Consider the following 17,659-nt stretch of genomic DNA (forward strand, 5'->3'; position numbering starts at 1 on the left):
CCTTTACCCAGTTTCTCCCAATCCTAACATCTTGTAAAACTATAAAACAGTATCACAATCAGGATAGTGGCATTGATACATCAACATACAGAACCTTTCCTCTACCACAAGGATTCCACATACTGTCCCTCTAGAGCCACACTGACTTCTTCCCCCTCCCCATCCCCAGCTAAGCTTTCTATTACAAATATTTGGGGGCATCTTTGTTGATCTTTGTCACGATATTTAACACCCAGAAGATGGAGTCAGTTCTGACAGGTGCGTGCCATGTCTATTGTCCCAGTACACTTCCCATTTCTCCTGTGCTTATATTCCTAGGGAGATTCTTCTGTATTTCTTCCCTGAATATCAGCTACCATCAGAATTTGACTTCACATCTCTGGAGGAACTTGTGGCAAGTTCTAAGGTAAGCTATCTTTTTTGGAACTCTGAGGGAATGAAAAAATAGCATGAACTTAATCTTCAGTGAAGAAAGATGTGAACTGTTACCATTAAGAGGACCTAGAATGGCTTCAGTGAAGAGTGATGGGGATCTTTGTATAAGATGGATGACTCAGAAATAAGCTGTATTTGATACCAGTGTGGTCAAGGTTTAAATAAGATTTACAGAGGTCAAAAGAAACTGAATCTCGTCCCTGACTTCTTCCCCTCATTAAAAACAAACTTTCTATTCCTTAGATATTCTACCTTAGATACACTACCTCTTTTGAGGACCTGGGGTGAGATGTGGGTAAGTTATGTTATGTGCCCAGAGCACTAGTCATAAAAATCATCAAACCATTCACAAAAATCACGGAGAAAGGTGAAGAAAATTGTATATACTAAATCTCCTCTCAAGGACAGTATTATATCTGGTTGGAAGAAAAACTTTGATCAGCTCTCTGGGGTACAGGGCTGTAGTGAAGCTGAGTGAGGTGTGCAGATCTGAGCCAAGCAAAGCTGCTTCTAGCAGTGGAGGGAAAGAGCTCCGCATGGCGGCAGGAGCACAGGACTGATCCTTCTTCGCCCTCACACTCAGTGTTGCCTGTGGAAATGGTGGATCAACATGTAAAGACTATTGAAAATGGCACCAGGTTATTAGACTGATCGAGGTGCCATGTGCCTCAGTCTGATCTGGGGTGAAATCCTACATTTTCTAACCTATAATCATTGTTTCTGCTTTTTTACCTCATCCCCTTCCCTCCAGTTCTGACTCCAGTATTTTACTGCCACTGCTCTTGTCATGATTTCCAGTGACCTCCATGTTGACATATCTTGTCACTTATTTTCTGACTCCCTCAGAAGGCTTCAACCCAATTGATTACTTTCTTCTTCTTGAAGCCTGTATTGGTTTGTTAAGCTGCCAGAATGCAATATACCAGAAATGAAACAGCTTTTAAAAATGGAATTTATTGAGTTGTAACTTTACAGTTCTAAGGCCATGAAAATGTCGAAATTAAGGCACCAACAAGAGGTTACCTTCACTCAAGAAAGTTTGTTATTTCTGGAACACCTCTGTCAGCCAGAAAGGTATATGGCTGGCATCTGCTGGTCCCTTGCTCCAGGGCTCTGGTTGCTTTCTGCCTGATTTTCTTGTGGGAGTTCCTCACTTGGCATCTGTGGGCCTTCACTTAGATCCTCTGGGACACAGCTCTGGTTTCTGGCTTGCTTTGCATCCCATGGGAAGGTTCATGGCAACGTCTGCTGGACTCCAGTCATCTCCAAACATCTGTGTCTCTGTCAACTCTGAAGCAACTGTTCTCCAAGGGTCTGCCTCAGCTCTGAGGTTTCTTCAAACTGTTTCATCTTTTAAAGGACTCCAGTAAACTAGTCAAGACCCACCTGGGATGGGTGGAGTCACATCTCCATCTAACAGAAAGTCACATCCACAATTGGGCATGTCACATCTCTGTGGAGATAATCTAATCAAAAGTTTCCACCCTACAGTAGTGAATCAGGATTAAAACAAATGGTTGCCTGCACAGGATTGCATAAGGATTAAAACATGGCTTTTATCCTTTATGGGGTACATAGTAATTTCAAACCTACACAAAGCACTTTTTTTTTCCTTGTGTCCAGGACACCACTCTTCCCATTTTCTTGCCTCCCTCCCTGTCTGTTCTGTCCCTGTCTTCCTTTATGTTAAATCATTTTCTATTTGGATTCTAAACGTTGGCAGGTCTGAGGGCTCATTCCTGGACCACTTTCTTCTATCTATTAAATACTGTTTCTCAGTGACCACATGTAGTCTGTAGCTTTAAGTGCTATCCAATATATGCCAGTGACTCCCCAGTCTGTTTCTCTGTATTGCTATCTCACAAATCTGGGTTCCACCTGCCTTCTTGACATCTCCCCTTGAATGTTTGGTATTTTAAATTTAGTTTTACTTCACTTTCAGTTCTTTTCATCTGTGGATTTCTTTGACTATGTTGTATGTATTTATGTAAGCTGTCTTGATCCTATTTGGAATGAGGTAAGGTATAATTTATTTAATTTGATTAAACCCAGGTCTAAAAGACTAACAGGACTAATGCTGACCAGTTCTAGGCTGTTGGTGCTTTTTTATACTAGATACTTTCATGTTGTAACTCTATTGTGCAGCTCATCCTCTAAAAGTTAACATTCTGTTTATTATCATTTCCAAAAACAGTTGGAGCAGTGCCCAGAACAGATAAACAAAAAACTGAAAATATGTTTCAACCAGGTAAGCTTCCTTTTAATGTAGTCATTTATACTCTAAATGATCCTGTGTTCCAATGGAGCACAATAATATAATGTATATTTCCAAATGTTAGGTTTAAAAAGAAATCCAATTTGCGTTCACTTATCAAGACTTAGATTACTATGTAGCATATCAGCTGTCATAAAGCATTATCTTTTTGAATTGTAAAATGCAAATGTCTCCCTTGCACAAAGCTTATGAGGCAGTTGAAGTAAGACTTATGAACAAGAAACATGAGATAGAGTCTTTAATAAACACAGTCACTGAATCCTTGAGACACTGGACTAAACCAGGAATCATTTGCAGATTAAAGCCTCAAATTATTTCAGAAAATTTTATATTTCCCTGGTTTGTTTTTTTATTATCCTGTCAACAGCTATTTTTTTTTACTTTTATGATTTTCCAACCATAAAAGTAATTATTAAAGTAACTAATGCTAATAGAAGAAAGCAAAAGGAATTTTTAAAAAATCATCCACAGTCCCAAGCCATCCAGGATCACTACTATTAATATTTTGGAGCCAGGATGCTGGTCTTAGAAGTCAAACTGAGTAAGTGTTTAATCAGAGTGAACGGTATTAACATAAATAATGAGTAGAATCCTCTCAATATTCATGGTAAGGAGGCTTCAAAAAGTCAAAGCAAAATAAATATTCAAAAGATTATACTTTCCTGTTGGAACTGAGGCATTGCAGCAAAACATGAGAGATTTGGAATCAGAACTTGACTAACAGTGGAACTGCCTTGCTCTTGAGGACTTCTTGAATGATTGATAGCTTTTGGTTTTAAAAACTTTTCAAGTATTTTATTGAAATCCATATAGAGACAATGTATGTAACTTGCTTTATGGTGTGTACTTTTAATAAATAAAAACACAAGAGCTACATGTTCACAGGTCCTGGACATTAGGACTTCAACAGTTTGGGGGGAACATAGCTCAACCCACTAGTTACTTTATTTCATCCTGAGTGAATCAATGGTTTCCATAACTACTATTATATAATAATATGGAAATGATTTATAATAGCATTAGTGGTCTTGCAGCATCTGAACTTAAACACCTTCTTTTATTCTTTCCTCTAACAAGTCATCTGCTTTACCCAAAGTGGACCTTCCAGAATTGCTCGAACCTGGCTGCACTGGCCTGCCTCTGTGCCTTTGTCCATGCTGTCCTCTAGAATACTCCTTTCTCCCCCTCACCCAGTCCACAGTTGGCCTCCTGTAATCCTGCCCACCCTATGCACAGCCTGGACAGTGCTACATGAGCCTTCCTCATTCTCTCCATGTGAACTTAATCTTGACCTCTCTATGTTCTGAGAGAACTTTAAAACTGTTTAAGCATTTATTATTTTTTCTGCCATGCATTGTATTGGTATCTTATATTTTATTTTCTCCCCAACTAGATTATGGACTCTAGGATTTAGAATCCTCTTTTATCAATTTTTGTATCCCAGTGGCATTCAGTCAGTACCTTTGAATGTCTCCAGATTTGTGCATTGAATCAAAGTTGAGCTTCTGCTCTTGTACCTATCCACGTAAAGATACACATGCACAGGGCGGGCCGCGGTGGCTCAGCGGGCAAGAGTGCTTGCCTGCCGTGCCGGAGGACCCCGGTTCGATTCCTGGCCCCAGCCCATGTAAAAAACAAACAAACAAACAAAATATAATAAAACAAGAAAATGTTTAAAAATGTTTCCCTTTCTTCCTCCCTTCCTTCCTTCCATCCTTCCTTCCTTCTCTGTCTTTCCTTCCTTTCCTCCCTCTCTCTTTAAAAAAAAAAAAAAAAAAAAAAAAAAAAAGATACACATGCACATTCTTACTTGTATGATATAAAATTCAGAGTTTTTATAGGGCCTTCCTAATGCTCCCAAAACTTGTTAGAATTCTGGCCCTCCAAAGCGTCTCGTCTCTGACTTTTTAAATTCAAGGCAGAAAATTAAAGTCTTCATTGGATATACTTTCTTTCAAATCCTAATTTTGTTCTAAATTAAGGGAGTTTGGAAAGAATTCCATTTTAATCTGTCACAAATACCTCTGTAAAAGTAGGTTTAACCAGCAGAACTAAGCCTCTCTTCCTGTTACAGTTCTCTCTTCACCTTAATTAAAATGTTAATGCAAGTAGAAATGTTTTCCATTGAACTTTAAAAATTGTCAAAATTACTACCTGTTAAGTGATGAAATGTCCTAAAATTGATCACAGGGATGTATGCACAGCTATGTGATGATAGTGTGAGCCAGTGATTGTGTAGTTCAGATGGTTTGTATGGTGTGTGAATATATTTCAATGAAATTGCACTTAAAAGAATTGCTACCTTTTAAAGAAACCTGCTGAAGATGTTAGCCTGAGAAAGACAGAAATATAAATTAGAAAGCTGGCAGGTAGTGATTGAAGGAAATATGTTTCACTGGTTACCAAAAGGTAAACTTTGAGAGACTAAATATTACACGATTGTAGTGTGCTAGATAAATATTCCCGATATCATACTGTATTACCAATGGTTCTTTAAAAAATTATTTAGAAATAATTATAGATTCACAGAAAGTTGCAAAACTAATAGAGATCTCACATACCCATCACTCAAATTCTCCCAGTTGTTGTATTACATAACTATAGTACATATAGGAAACAGGAAACTGAAATTGGAAAAGGCACATGTAAAGGTCTGTCATTTTATCAAGTGTGTATATTTATGTAACTACTACCAAAATCAAAACACAGAACACTCGTCAACATCTCCGTACTGCTACCCCTTTATAGTCACTCTCACACATCTTGAAGATGCTTCCCTATATTTTCTTCTAGGAGTTTTGGGGTCTTAGTTCTTAAAATTAGGCCTTTGATCCCTTTTGAATTGTTTTCATATAAGGTGTGAGATAGTGGCCCTTTTTCATTCTTTTGCGTGTGGATATCCAGTTCTCTCAGACATTTTTTGAAGTGAGTATTCTATCCCAGTTGAGTGGAATTGGCAGCTTTGTAAAATATCAATCAGTCATAGTTACAAGAGTCTATTGCTGAACTCTCAGTTTGATTCCGTGGGCCAGTATATCTATCTTTATGCAAGTACCATGATGTTTTGACGAGTGTAGCTTTGTAATATAATTTAAAGTCAGGAAGTGTGAGCCCTCCAACTTCGTTCTTTTTCAAGATGTTTTTGGCTATTTGGGGCCCTTTACCCTTCCAAATAAATTTAAAAAGTGTCTTTTCCATTTCTGCAAATTAGGCTTTTGGAATTTTGGTTTGGATTGTGTTGAACCTGTAACTCAATTTGGGTAGAATTGACACCTGAATGATATTTAGCCTTCCTATCCATGGACAAGGATTGTCCTTCAATTTATTTTGATCTTTTTAGCAGTATTTTGTAGTTTTCTGTATAGAAAATCTTTACATTCGTGCTTTAATTTATTTCTAGATATTTTATTATTTTATTTGCTATTATAAATGGAATTTTTCTTGATTTCCTCCTCAGATTGCTAATTTCTAGTGTATAGAAACAGTACGAATTTTTATGTGTTGCTCTGGTATCCTGCCACTTTGCTGAATTCACTTACTAGCTCTAGTAGCTTGTTGTAAACTATTGTAGATTTCTCAGGACTGTTTTTATAAAGCTCATGTCATTATATTGAAAAGTTTTATTTCTTACTTTCCACTTTAGATGACTTTCATTTCTTTCTCTCTTTTTTTTTTTTTGTCTAAATGCTCTAGGGAGAATTTCTAGTAGACTTTGAATAATAGAGGTAACAGTGGACACCCTTGTCCTCTTCTAGATCTTAGAGGGAAGAATTTCTGTCTCTCACCATTGAGCTGATGTTAGCTTTGAATTTTTCATGTATGCCTTTTATCACGTTGAAGTTTTCTTCAATTCCTCCTTTATCAACAAGTAACTTTTCAAGAAAAGACTTTATCAAGAAATGACTTTTCTACATCAATTGAGATGATCATTATTCTAGTTTGCTATCTGCCAGAATGCAATATATCAGAAATGGAATGGAATGGCTTTTAAAAAGGGGAATTTAATAAGTTGCTAGTTTACAGTTCTAAGGCCAAGAAAATCTCCCAGTTATAAGAAGTCTGTAGAAATGTCCAATCAAAGGCATCCAGAGAAAGATACCTTGGTTCAAGGAGGCCATTGAAATTCAAGGTTTCTCTCTCAAGTGGAAGGGCACGTGGCAAACACAGTCAGAGTTTCTCATCTTGAAAGGCACATGGTGAACACAGTCAGGGTTCCTCTCTCATCTGGAAGGGCACGTGGCAAACACAGCATCATCTGCTAGCTTCTTCTCCTGGCTTCTTGTTTCATGAAGCTCCCTGAGAGGCATTTTCCTTCTTCATCTCCAAAGGTCACTGGCTGGTAGACTCTGCTTCATGGTGCTACAGGATTCTCTGCTCTCTCCGAATCTCTTTCATTCTCCAAAGTGTTTCCTCTTTTATAGGAATCCAGAAACTTACCAAGACCCACCCAAATGGGTGGAGACATGTCATCACCTAATCCAGTTTAACAGCCACTCTTGATTAAATCACATCTCCAGGGAGATGACCTGATTACAGTTTCAAACATACAGTATTGAATAGGGATTATTCTGTTTTTATGAAATGGGATTTAGATTAAAACATGGCTTTTCTAGGGGTCATACATCCTTCCAAACCAGCACAATCATGTTATTTTTCCATTTCAATTGATGATGGTATATTACATTCAGTGATTTTCTTGTATTGAACCAACTTTGCATACCTGGGATAAAATCCACTTTATCATGGTGTAGATTCTTTTAATGCGCCATTTGATTTGATTTGCAAGTATTTTGCTGATGAGTTTTGCTTTTATATTCATTAAATAAGTTGGTCTATAATTTCCCTTTCTCATAGTATCTTTATCTGACTTTGGTATTAGGGTGATGTTGGCCCCATAGAATGAGTTAGGTAGTTTTCCCTCTTCTTCAATATTTTGGAAGAGCTTGAGGTGATTAGTGGAATGATTGTTACAATTCCCCTGTTAAGCCATCTTATTCTAGCCTTTTTATTGGGATGTTTTTGATGAGTGATTTGATCTCTTTACTTGTGATTGGTCTGGTGAGGTCTTCTGTTTCTTCTTGAATTAGTGTAAGTTGTTTGTGTTTCTAGGATTTTGTCCATTTCATCTAAGTTGTTTAATTTGTTGACAGTTGACATATAGTTGCTCATAGTCTTCCTAAGATCCTTCTTATTTTGGTGGGGTTAATAGTAATTTATGCCATCTCATTTCTTATTTTATTAGCATGTTCTCTCTTTTTTCATTGTCAGTCTAGCTTTGGGTTTGTTAACAAAGTTCACTGTTAACTTTGGTGGACCTTCTCAAAGAACCAACTTTTGGTTTTGTTAATTCACTCGTTTTTTTTTTTTTTTTAATTCTCAATTTCATTAATTTCTGCTCTAATTTTTGCTATTTGCTCTGCTTGCTTTAGTATTAGTTTGCTATTCTCTTTCTAGTTACTCCAGATGTGCAGTTGGGTCTTTGATTTTAACTCTTTCTTCTTTTTACTGTAGGTGTTTAGGGCTATAAATTTCCCCCTCAGCACTGCCTTCACTGCCTCCCATAAGTTTTGATATGTTGTGTTCTCATTGTCATTCATCTTGAAATATTTCATGATTTCTGTCACAATTTCATGTTTGACACACTGAGTGTCTAGGAGTTTGTTGTTTAACTTCTATATATTTATGAATTTTCCAGTTCTGTACTTGTTATTGATTTCCAGCTTCATTCCATTATGGTCAGGGAAAGTGCTTCATATTATTTCCGTATTTTTAAATTTATTGAGACTTGTTTTCAATCCAGTATGTAGTCTGTCATGGAGAATGATCCATGGGCCCTTGAGAAGAATGTCCATCTTGCTGTTGTGAGGTGCAGTGTTCCACACACATGTGTTAGGCCTGGTTTTTTTTTTTTTTTTTTTTTTTTTTTTTTTTTAAAGGAAAGACAGAGAGAAGGAAGGAAGGATAGAAGGAAGGAAGGAAGGAAGAAAGGGAAACATCTTTAAACATTTTCTTGTTTTATTGTATTCTGTTTCTCCGTTTTTGTTACATGGGCTGGGGCCGGGAATCGAACCGAGGTCCTCCGGCATAGCAGGCAAGCACTTTGCCCGCTGAGCCACCGCGGCCCGCCCTGGCCTGGTTTCTTTATCATACTCTTAAACTTCTTTGCTTGCTTATTGAACCTCTGACTATATGTTCTATCTATTTGTTTTTTTAATTTTAATTTTTATTTATTTTGGGGGGGTGGGAGTGCATGGTACAGGAATCAAACCTGGGTTTCTCATATGGAAGATGAGCATTCTACCACTGAACCACCCGTGCACCCCTGTTCTATCTATTTATAAGAGCAGTTTACTGAAGTCTCCAAATATTATTGTAGAAATGTCGGTTTCTTCCTTCAGTTTTGCCATTGTTTGCCTCATATATTTTGGGACACCATGATTTGGTGCATAAATATTTATGATTGTTATTTGTCTTGGCAGATTGCCCTTTGATTAATATATAGTGTCCTTCTTTGTCTCTTATAACAGCTTTGCATTTAGTCTATTTTGTCTGATATTAGTATAGCTATCCCAGCTCTTTTTTTGGTTACTATTTGTTTGCAGTATCTTTTTTCCAACCTTTCACTTTCATGCTGGTTGTGTCTTTAGGTCTAAGGTAAGTCCCCTGCAAACAGCATATAGAAAGATCATACTTTTCAATCTGTTCTGCCAATCTGTGAGATTGGATGTTCAAAAGTGGATTTCCTTTTGAGAACTCAGAATGTAGCCTGCTTTCAAAGCAGGATTGACCCCTTGGTTTGCACCCTCTTTACATGACTCTGCGTATCTGCTCACCCAACTCCCTACTAGTTAGTGCTAAATATGTGACAGATCTTGGAAGTAAAAGCAATAAACAAGATCACATTCTTGCTCACGTGGACTTTACATTCTAGAGGGTAAAAGAGACAACAAACAAATATATGAAACCTAACGCACCATCACATAATAGAAAATAAATATGTAAATAAACCTATGATGAGATATGCCGTAAAATAATTGTGCAGGGTTAAGGTGTGTTTTGGAGAAGGGGGAGGCTATTTCAGATAATACTGGGGCCCTGAGAGGAGTGAGCCTTGTGCATATCTGGGGGATGAGCTTACCAAGCAGAGAAAAAGCAGCAAGCCAGCCCGTAGAGCTAGAATAGAATAAGTCCTAGAATTTAGGAGATAAGGTAAGAAATAGGGAGAGGCATTTCAAAATTTCATTCTCTTAATTCCTGGTGTATTCCACATGCTTCCTGGTAGTTTAAGTCTAAAAATCTAAAATTTCTTTATTTGGCAATCTATATAATTAACAATTAGTCTCATTTTTACAGACTACATTGTTTATTATATAGAGCCAATGTTTACCACCATCAAGTGTTATTTGGGTCCCCGTTCCCGATTACTTCTCTCCAGCACTACAAAAGTACCCTAAAAGGAACAGGGATTTTTCTTATGGTAGCTTCTGTGCTTTCCAGATGCTCATGACTTGAGTTATAGATAATGCTACATCATCTGCCAGTAAAAATATGAGCTGGCCACCCTGGTTTGCCCATGATCTACTGGTGCTGTGCAGAGAAGGTCCCAGGCACTGACTTCCTTTGATTAATTTGGTACCGCTAGTGGGAGAACAGATTCAACCTCTGCTGGGTAACTTTTTCATCCCAAAGTAAAGGTCTCTGATTCTTCTTGATGTGTCTCTTTTTCTTCTGTTACATTTATTGGAATGTTGTACTCCTCTCTCTTCCCCTGCCATGAGATTGTAATTTACGTAAGGGTAATGACATGTCTTACTGTAACACGTACGCATAGATTTGTCACTTGGTACATATAAGCAAAGTTGGAAAATGAAATTATCTCATAATATTAGGGGTGAAAAGTAGTATCTTCTTTAAAATTGACTGCAACCGCTTTTACAAACGTTCCCAGATCCAGAATGTTTACATGGTCCAATATGAAAAAAAACTAAAAAGAAAAATGCAGTCCATTACCTTTGATGCAAATAGAAGAGGAGCAGTTAGCAAAATTTATCGGGAACAATGTGAAAAAAAAAGAAAAATTACTGAAGATAAACTGAAGAATCTTCGTGTAAAGCTAGCCCTATTGCTGCAGAAAGTTCAGCTGGTGAGTGATGAAGTTTTTTGTGTGTAAATAGGAATACACTTTAGAGAGAGAGAGAGAGCACTTGGCTGCCTTCTACTCCTAACATCATCCTTTACTTATTGACCTTGCACCAATTCACGTAACCTAGCTCTTACTCTCCATGTAAGGATGTTTGAATCATAAAATAAATTAGCTTTGAAAGTGTGTATAAGAACATTTTTTAAAGGTTTATTTTTATCTTTAAAAAAAATCAGAGTTTTGTGCTGTTGGTATAGTATGATCATCTTGAGTATCTCCTCATTACCGTATTTCAATAGGAAATTTTGTACAGCATCTTCAGCCAGAGAAATATTTAAATTTATTTTTGCACTAATACGTAAATAAAGATACACCCTTTTACCCAGATAGAAAAAGCTGGAAAGATGACAAAAAATCATGTAAGTATAGATTAGTGTCAGTTTTCTTTGTTTGTTTGTGTTTTAATGCATAAAAATTTGGCTCCTGTGGTGGATTGGGCTAATGAGGAAGGGTTTTGTCTTCTATCACAGCATGTAGACATCCTGGATAAAATACAATAAAAATTTTTAAAATAGTAGCCAAGTTAAAAAGACTTTCTGTAGATGCTGGAAATAAATTGAGAATTGAAAGCCAGAACAGTGAGTCTAGGGAGTATGTCGCATGTTGAACTCGGACATAAGCCTTGAGAGCTGGGTTAGGGCTTTACCCTCCTGGCAGAGAGAGTAGACATGGCCTTCCTGGGCCAAGGAAGGGCAGAACCTGAGTCCCCTCAAGGAAGCCCTGACTCAGAGGCTTGCCTTGCCCATGCAGGGGATGGGGCGAGACCAGCAGATTCACAGTATGCTGCATGTCAGAATAGTGTGTGATGAGCCCCATGCTGCCTGTATTAAACCAGCCTGCCTGGGCTCCAGTCCTGGCTGTGAACATTTCAAGGTGGGACAGCATAATGTCTTCAAACAATATATAACATCTTTTGATTTATCTGAAATTTCTCTTAAATTAAGTATAAGACAAAACATAAAAAATATTTTTGCTCAATTTAAAGATATAGCCAAAAGAAAAATTTTTTTCTCCTTTTGGTGGTCTAGGCAATAATGGAAATGCTATGTATATTAAAGTAAACAAAGGATTATTAATACTCATAAGTATTTTCATAGTGGCAATTTTATCTGTGGCAATTTATTTCAGCCAATTCTGGTTTATTCATTGCTGTGAGAGAGGGATTTGAGAGGCATCCCTTTTGGTTCTTGTGTCTGTAAAGACCGGCAGATGTTTTATGTATAAAAGGTCTGGAATGGAGTCTGGAACATGGCAGAGTTTCAGTGAGGATTGTTTTACTAACAAGGGAAACAAAAAAGACTAAAGAAATTCTAGATCATAGAATCTGAATTCCACTGGATGTCAAGAAAGACTATTAGAACTTTGGCTCTCATAATAGATCTGTTTATGGCTAGGAATAAAATGTAATAATTTACTAATCCTTCTAAGTAAACTCTTCTACTGGGGTAATTTTACTAACTTAATCTGCTTTATTCACCAAGTTTGGTGGAAGATGAAGGGCTTTAGACAGCAGAGTCTGAAACTTTAGTATCATGGGAGACGTATTCTAAGGGCTTCTGCCCAAACATATTTACTCTCATCCCCAGCCTGAAATTCCCATTTCCGCTCACTGCTTGCCTGAGTGACTGCAGTGCACAGAGCAGACCTGTGAAATGCATAATGTGGTGACCACAGGCAGATGGGGTGGGGCGAGCCCTTGAAGAAGTTGGGAATGGAATCGACCTTGAGTCCTAGGAGGCAGTCTGCTCTTGCAAATGGAGAACAATAGCCAGAGCACTAGACTATACCAAACAGACTGAGAAGCGATGAGTGTCAGGGAGGTCAGTGAATATTTGGAAATCCAGCCATGTGTCGATGTTGTGCAGTCTCAACAGGGCCCCAACCACCAAGCTGAGACTAAGTACAAAGTTTTAGCCTTGGTACAGGACTGGCAAGAGCAGATTTAGGGCTGAGGGAGCAAGGCAGAAGTACATGTCGTGGAAATATATAAGAGATGGAAAGGCTAGAAACTGATGCAGGACACTTATAGGGAATAATAATAAAGGTGGGATTGTTTCTGGAAGGCGGTTGCTAGAAGTCTGTATCTATCAGCTCAGTTGGAGAGCTAGTTGGAGCTTTGGATGGGACTCAGGAAACTCAGCGTGGAGACATGAATTATCACAGAAGGTTGCTGAGGAGAAGAGGGAAGGGGAGGATTGAGAGGAGGGGAGAGTTCAGGGCTGCAGGCCATGGGTTGTGGGAGAAGATCCTGAACTGGAAAGAGGAAAATAATGATCCAACATTCAAACTGCTTGTAAAAGCATAAAATGAGATTAAAGGTGAAAATATTTTTAAAAGTTAAAAGCATTTTTCAAATGCTAGGTGGGTTTTGTTGCTACAGGAATCATAGGGAAGGCAGCCAAGATTACATGAGCAGGCCGGTAGCATCTTCCTCAGATGATTTGCTTCTCTTTTCCAGGATGGTCCCACGGGAGAACTGGAGCAGATTGACAGTTATATAGAAACTTTGCTTAAAGAAGATAATCTCCTTTTTCAGAACACTTTAAATAAAGTGGCTACAGATCTGGGACATAGTCTCCCTTTAGAAAAAAGTAAAAGTGTGTCTGGAAATGAAAAATCAGAAATGGAAAAATAATCAGAAAAGGTATTTCCTTTCAAAGAATGCTAATAAGAAAATTGGAAGATGTATTTTAAAAACGTATTTCCCCTTTTGTGGTTATTATTGTAAAGTTTGTACTGTTTCAACCCTAAGAAAATTGAATTCTTTAGAAATGGAGAGTGATTTATAATGTACGTATTTCCCAACTGTTTCCTCACTCTTCCTGTTCTCCCAGGAACTGTTTCTAGAATTCTCTATTCCCATGTGAACTACTAAGGAAAATGAAAACATTATTTAGATTTAAATTTTGTTTTTACTTAAAAGATTGTGAAAACAGTGATTTCCAGAATCAATATTTGAAAAGTATAGAAGCATCTTCTTTTAAAACTTGGGTTGATAAAATAATACTTTGAAAGGAATCATGCCCTTTCTTCACTAGAGCCAATGCCGAGTAAAGTAGAAAAATCCTGAAAAAATGCTTTTGAGATATAGGTTAAACAATAATTATGTCATGATAAAAGAAGAACAGATCTCCCAAGCAAAATGTCTAAACACATATCTATATAAGGAAGTATGCTCTATTTTTTTTTATATTCCAAATAATGTTGTTTAATGTTTCTTGTTTTAAATAAGTGTGGCTTTTAGGGTAAGATAATTTTCGCATTGTCCTTAATAAGTCATTGTTTTGTTTGTCTGCAATTTTGACAAATCAATAAACCATTTAATGCTTGTTTGTAGACTTGTTTAATTTTATGCATGTGCACATAACACAAAATTCAGAACCTGTGAAACAGGCGAACAGTAAGTCTTTGATCCCATTCTTGTCTTTAGCCACTTAATTACTCCTGAGTAATTAAAAGTTCCTGCATGCGCTTGCCAGTTACTTGTGAATCCATCTGAAAAATGACCAGCATATATAAAAACATATAAATCAATATATAGGTATAGATATGGATGTACTAGCAACTGAAAGATACTATTGCTTTTTTTAAAAAAATTCAGAATACTTTGAAGATCATTGCACTTCAGTATCAGTACATGTAGCATTCCTTCATTATTTTTAATTCATTATTCCATTCCATGGAAATACCAAAATTTATTTAACCATCCCCTTATAATGGACTTTCAGTTTCCCCCATTTGTTTGTATTTTAACACAAACACACAATAGTGAATATTCTTGTAAATTAGTTTATTTCACACATATGCAATGATGTCTGTAGAGTAAATTTTAGATGGATTGCCAAGTCATTGAGTATGTACATTTTATTATTAATAGATATTGTCTAATAGCATGCCATAAAATTGGTTTAATACGTACTCTTACAGCAATATGAAAGACTGCTTGTTTCCTCTCATCCTCATTTATACATTGTATTATAAAAATTTCTTAACTTTCCTGATCAAATAGATGAAAAGTGATATCCTTGTAGTTTTAATTTGCATTCCTTATATTATGAATGAGTTTGAGCATCTTCTCATTTGTTTAAAGATGTTTTGAATTTTTAAATTTTGCTTTGCCCATTTCTCTATATGGTGCTACATATTTTTCTTACTCATTTATAGGACTATTTTCATCTTAAGGAAATTATTCCTTATATATGAGATGCATTGAAATATTTTCTCATAATATTTCGTTGTTTTATGTTGTTTTGAGCCAAATGGAAAATTTTTTTGTTTTAATTTTGTTTTTTTTTTTTGGCTGGTTTTGTTGATTTAGAGAGATCTTTTCCATACCAAAGCTATAAAGCAAGTTTTCCATGTTTCTTACAACGATTTTGATAATTATATTGTTAAACTTTTAATCCATGTAGAATTTATTGTATGTAAGGAACAATTTAGGAATCCAACTGTGTGTGTGAATGTGTTCCAAGATAATAATGGCATTGGCCCAGCATCAGTAATTGAATAATCAACCTTTTCCCCACTGATCTGAATGCCATCTTTATTGTATCTTACATTCCTATCTGTATTAGGGTCTAGTTCTATAAATTTCTATTTTGTTTCATTCATTGTTCATCTTTTCTCATGCCAGGCCATGTTCTTTAATAGTGCCAGTTAATAATTTCATTTTTCCAAATTTTCCTGTTTATCCTTGCATGCTTATTTCTCACTCAAACTTAGAATTTTTCTAGTTATCACCACCACCCTCTCCTCAATTTCATTTGTATTAGGTTGGGTCTGTGGTGATCTTATGAATTAATATAGAGAGAATTAAAATTTTTTGATACTGCTTTCCTACTCAAGACCAAGATATGCCTTTCCAAATGTTGAAATCTCTATTTATATCCGATAGTAACATTTTAAAGTTTTCTTTCACATAAATCTGGAACATTTCTAGTTATATTTATTGTAATTAGCAACAGTTTTTCTTTGTCATATCCATTATCTTATGACTTGTTAATATTTTAGGTAGCAAAACTTCTGATTTGGGGGTCTCGACATTGCATGCAATATAAGAATCCTCATACCATTTGTAATCATTTTAAAGTTTCTTCTGCATTGGCAAGGAAACATTATGCAGATGTTTTAAAAATCATAATTTATATGAAGAAAGTATCTCGATATCATGCCCTTACATTCTTGATCTATCCAAGGTTTCCCTTTGACAGGGGATTTTCTTGCCTTCTTGAAAACTTTCATTACCTTCTTCTACCACCATCTATCTCCATTCTTTAAATCTAAAAAAAAGGTGATTAACAAATGTCAATGGAGTTAAGGAGTCAATACTTCTAAGTATACTTCTGACTGACATTCAGAAACAGTCTGAGGAGAGCTTTTCTAGGAGGTGCTTTTTGAAGGTTTTAAATGACTATGCTTCATATTTCCTAACTGAATATTCCCTAGGGCCAAGTCTACCCTAGCTCATTTTCTTTCTTATTCTGCATCAGAAATCTTGACTCTAGTGGTTTTAAATAATACTTCCAAATAGAGGAATTCTGATTTTTTCCCAAGTTACAAACTTATTAAACATCTATCATTTAACTAATTAAAATTGCCTATTGAAAATCTACATTGGTGTGCTCAACACAAAATAATCTCTACCCTAATTACCCCCATTTCCTGTCAAGACAGTTGATTTAGGCCCCAATGGCTGCAGTTCTTGGTGAACTTGGGGATTTCAACAGGTGGTCAATCCAGATTAATGAATAGGGGCTAAGGCAGAGGCCAGATTTATGGACTGAGCCAATATGGAAATTGGGGAAAGAATGGAATGAGGGTAGAACTTGGGCATAACAGAATTACATTATTTCTACCTGAAATCATCTAGTCCTAGGATTGACTGGTAGCAGGATGGCTTAATGACCACCCAGGGTAATTCTTTTCCATTAATAGACCATGGATGCAGTTCTTAGCCCCTTTGAACCAGTTTTCAGGTCCATTGGCAATTGGGTCTTGGTAAATCAAGATTAGCTTGGGAACTAGAGTAGGATGAAGCTAGCAGGCAGAGGACATGCATGGACACAGAATTGAAAGATAGGAAAGACAGAAATAGAACAAAAAAAAAAAAAAAAAAAGAAAAGGCAAGAACAATCCCAGGAGATGCAATGCAATATGTTCCTCCATCTTCAGACCATACTTTACTGCCTACTATATCTACAACTCTTGCTACTGATGATCTGATTATCACTACCCATTTCCCTCTCACATATATGCGCTTCATTTTAATAGAAAATATTAAGAATGTATAATGTTTCCATATTTTTAAAAATGTGTTTTCTATCCAAAATTATCTTCACAAAGCAAACATTCTTCCTGCCATTTTACAGATGGGAAAACTGAGACTCTAATTAACATTTTCACATAATAAGTGGTAGAACAAAACCTAGAAACAAGGCTTCCTGATTGCAACTCGAAGGACCTTCCATGAGAATGATACAAGCATAATTTATGGTTAAAAAATTAAAAAAAAAAACTATAGATGACAATCTCCAACTGGCTTTCTATCTTCATTTGGCCTGTTGCTTTAAGAAGTTTAGGAGTGGCTTTCTAAGGGCAATTTTATCTCAAGTTTTAGTGCCAGAAGAGGGACTAAATCCAGAGACCTAACGTGAAAATAACCTGAGGAAAAGCAGTAGACTGGGAATCACCATGGGATTCAATGAATCGATAGCTGATAAGCAAACCATTCCTGCTAAAAGAGACCTACG

At 36.5% G+C, this 17,659-nt stretch overlaps 1 protein-coding gene across 1 annotated transcript in view; it reads left to right on the plus strand.

Annotated features, from left to right (window-relative positions):
* Positions 1-14,234, plus strand: part of MORC1 (MORC family CW-type zinc finger 1) — a 200,774-nt gene extending 186,540 nt beyond the window's left edge. Inside the window, exons 23-26 of the mRNA XM_077118444.1 lie at positions 319-406; positions 2,630-2,683; positions 10,659-10,853; positions 13,369-14,234. Coding sequence (XP_076974559.1) covers positions 319-406; positions 2,630-2,683; positions 10,659-10,853; positions 13,369-13,545 — 514 coding nt within the window. The 3' untranslated portion in view covers positions 13,546-14,234. The remainder of the gene's footprint in view (positions 1-318; positions 407-2,629; positions 2,684-10,658; positions 10,854-13,368) is intronic.
* The last annotated feature ends 3,425 nt before the right edge of the window (positions 14,235-17,659 follow it).

This window comes from Tamandua tetradactyla, chromosome 10 (genome assembly GCF_023851605.1).
Source record: "Tamandua tetradactyla isolate mTamTet1 chromosome 10, mTamTet1.pri, whole genome shotgun sequence".
NCBI classification, from domain to species: Eukaryota; Metazoa; Chordata; class Mammalia; order Pilosa; family Myrmecophagidae; genus Tamandua; species Tamandua tetradactyla.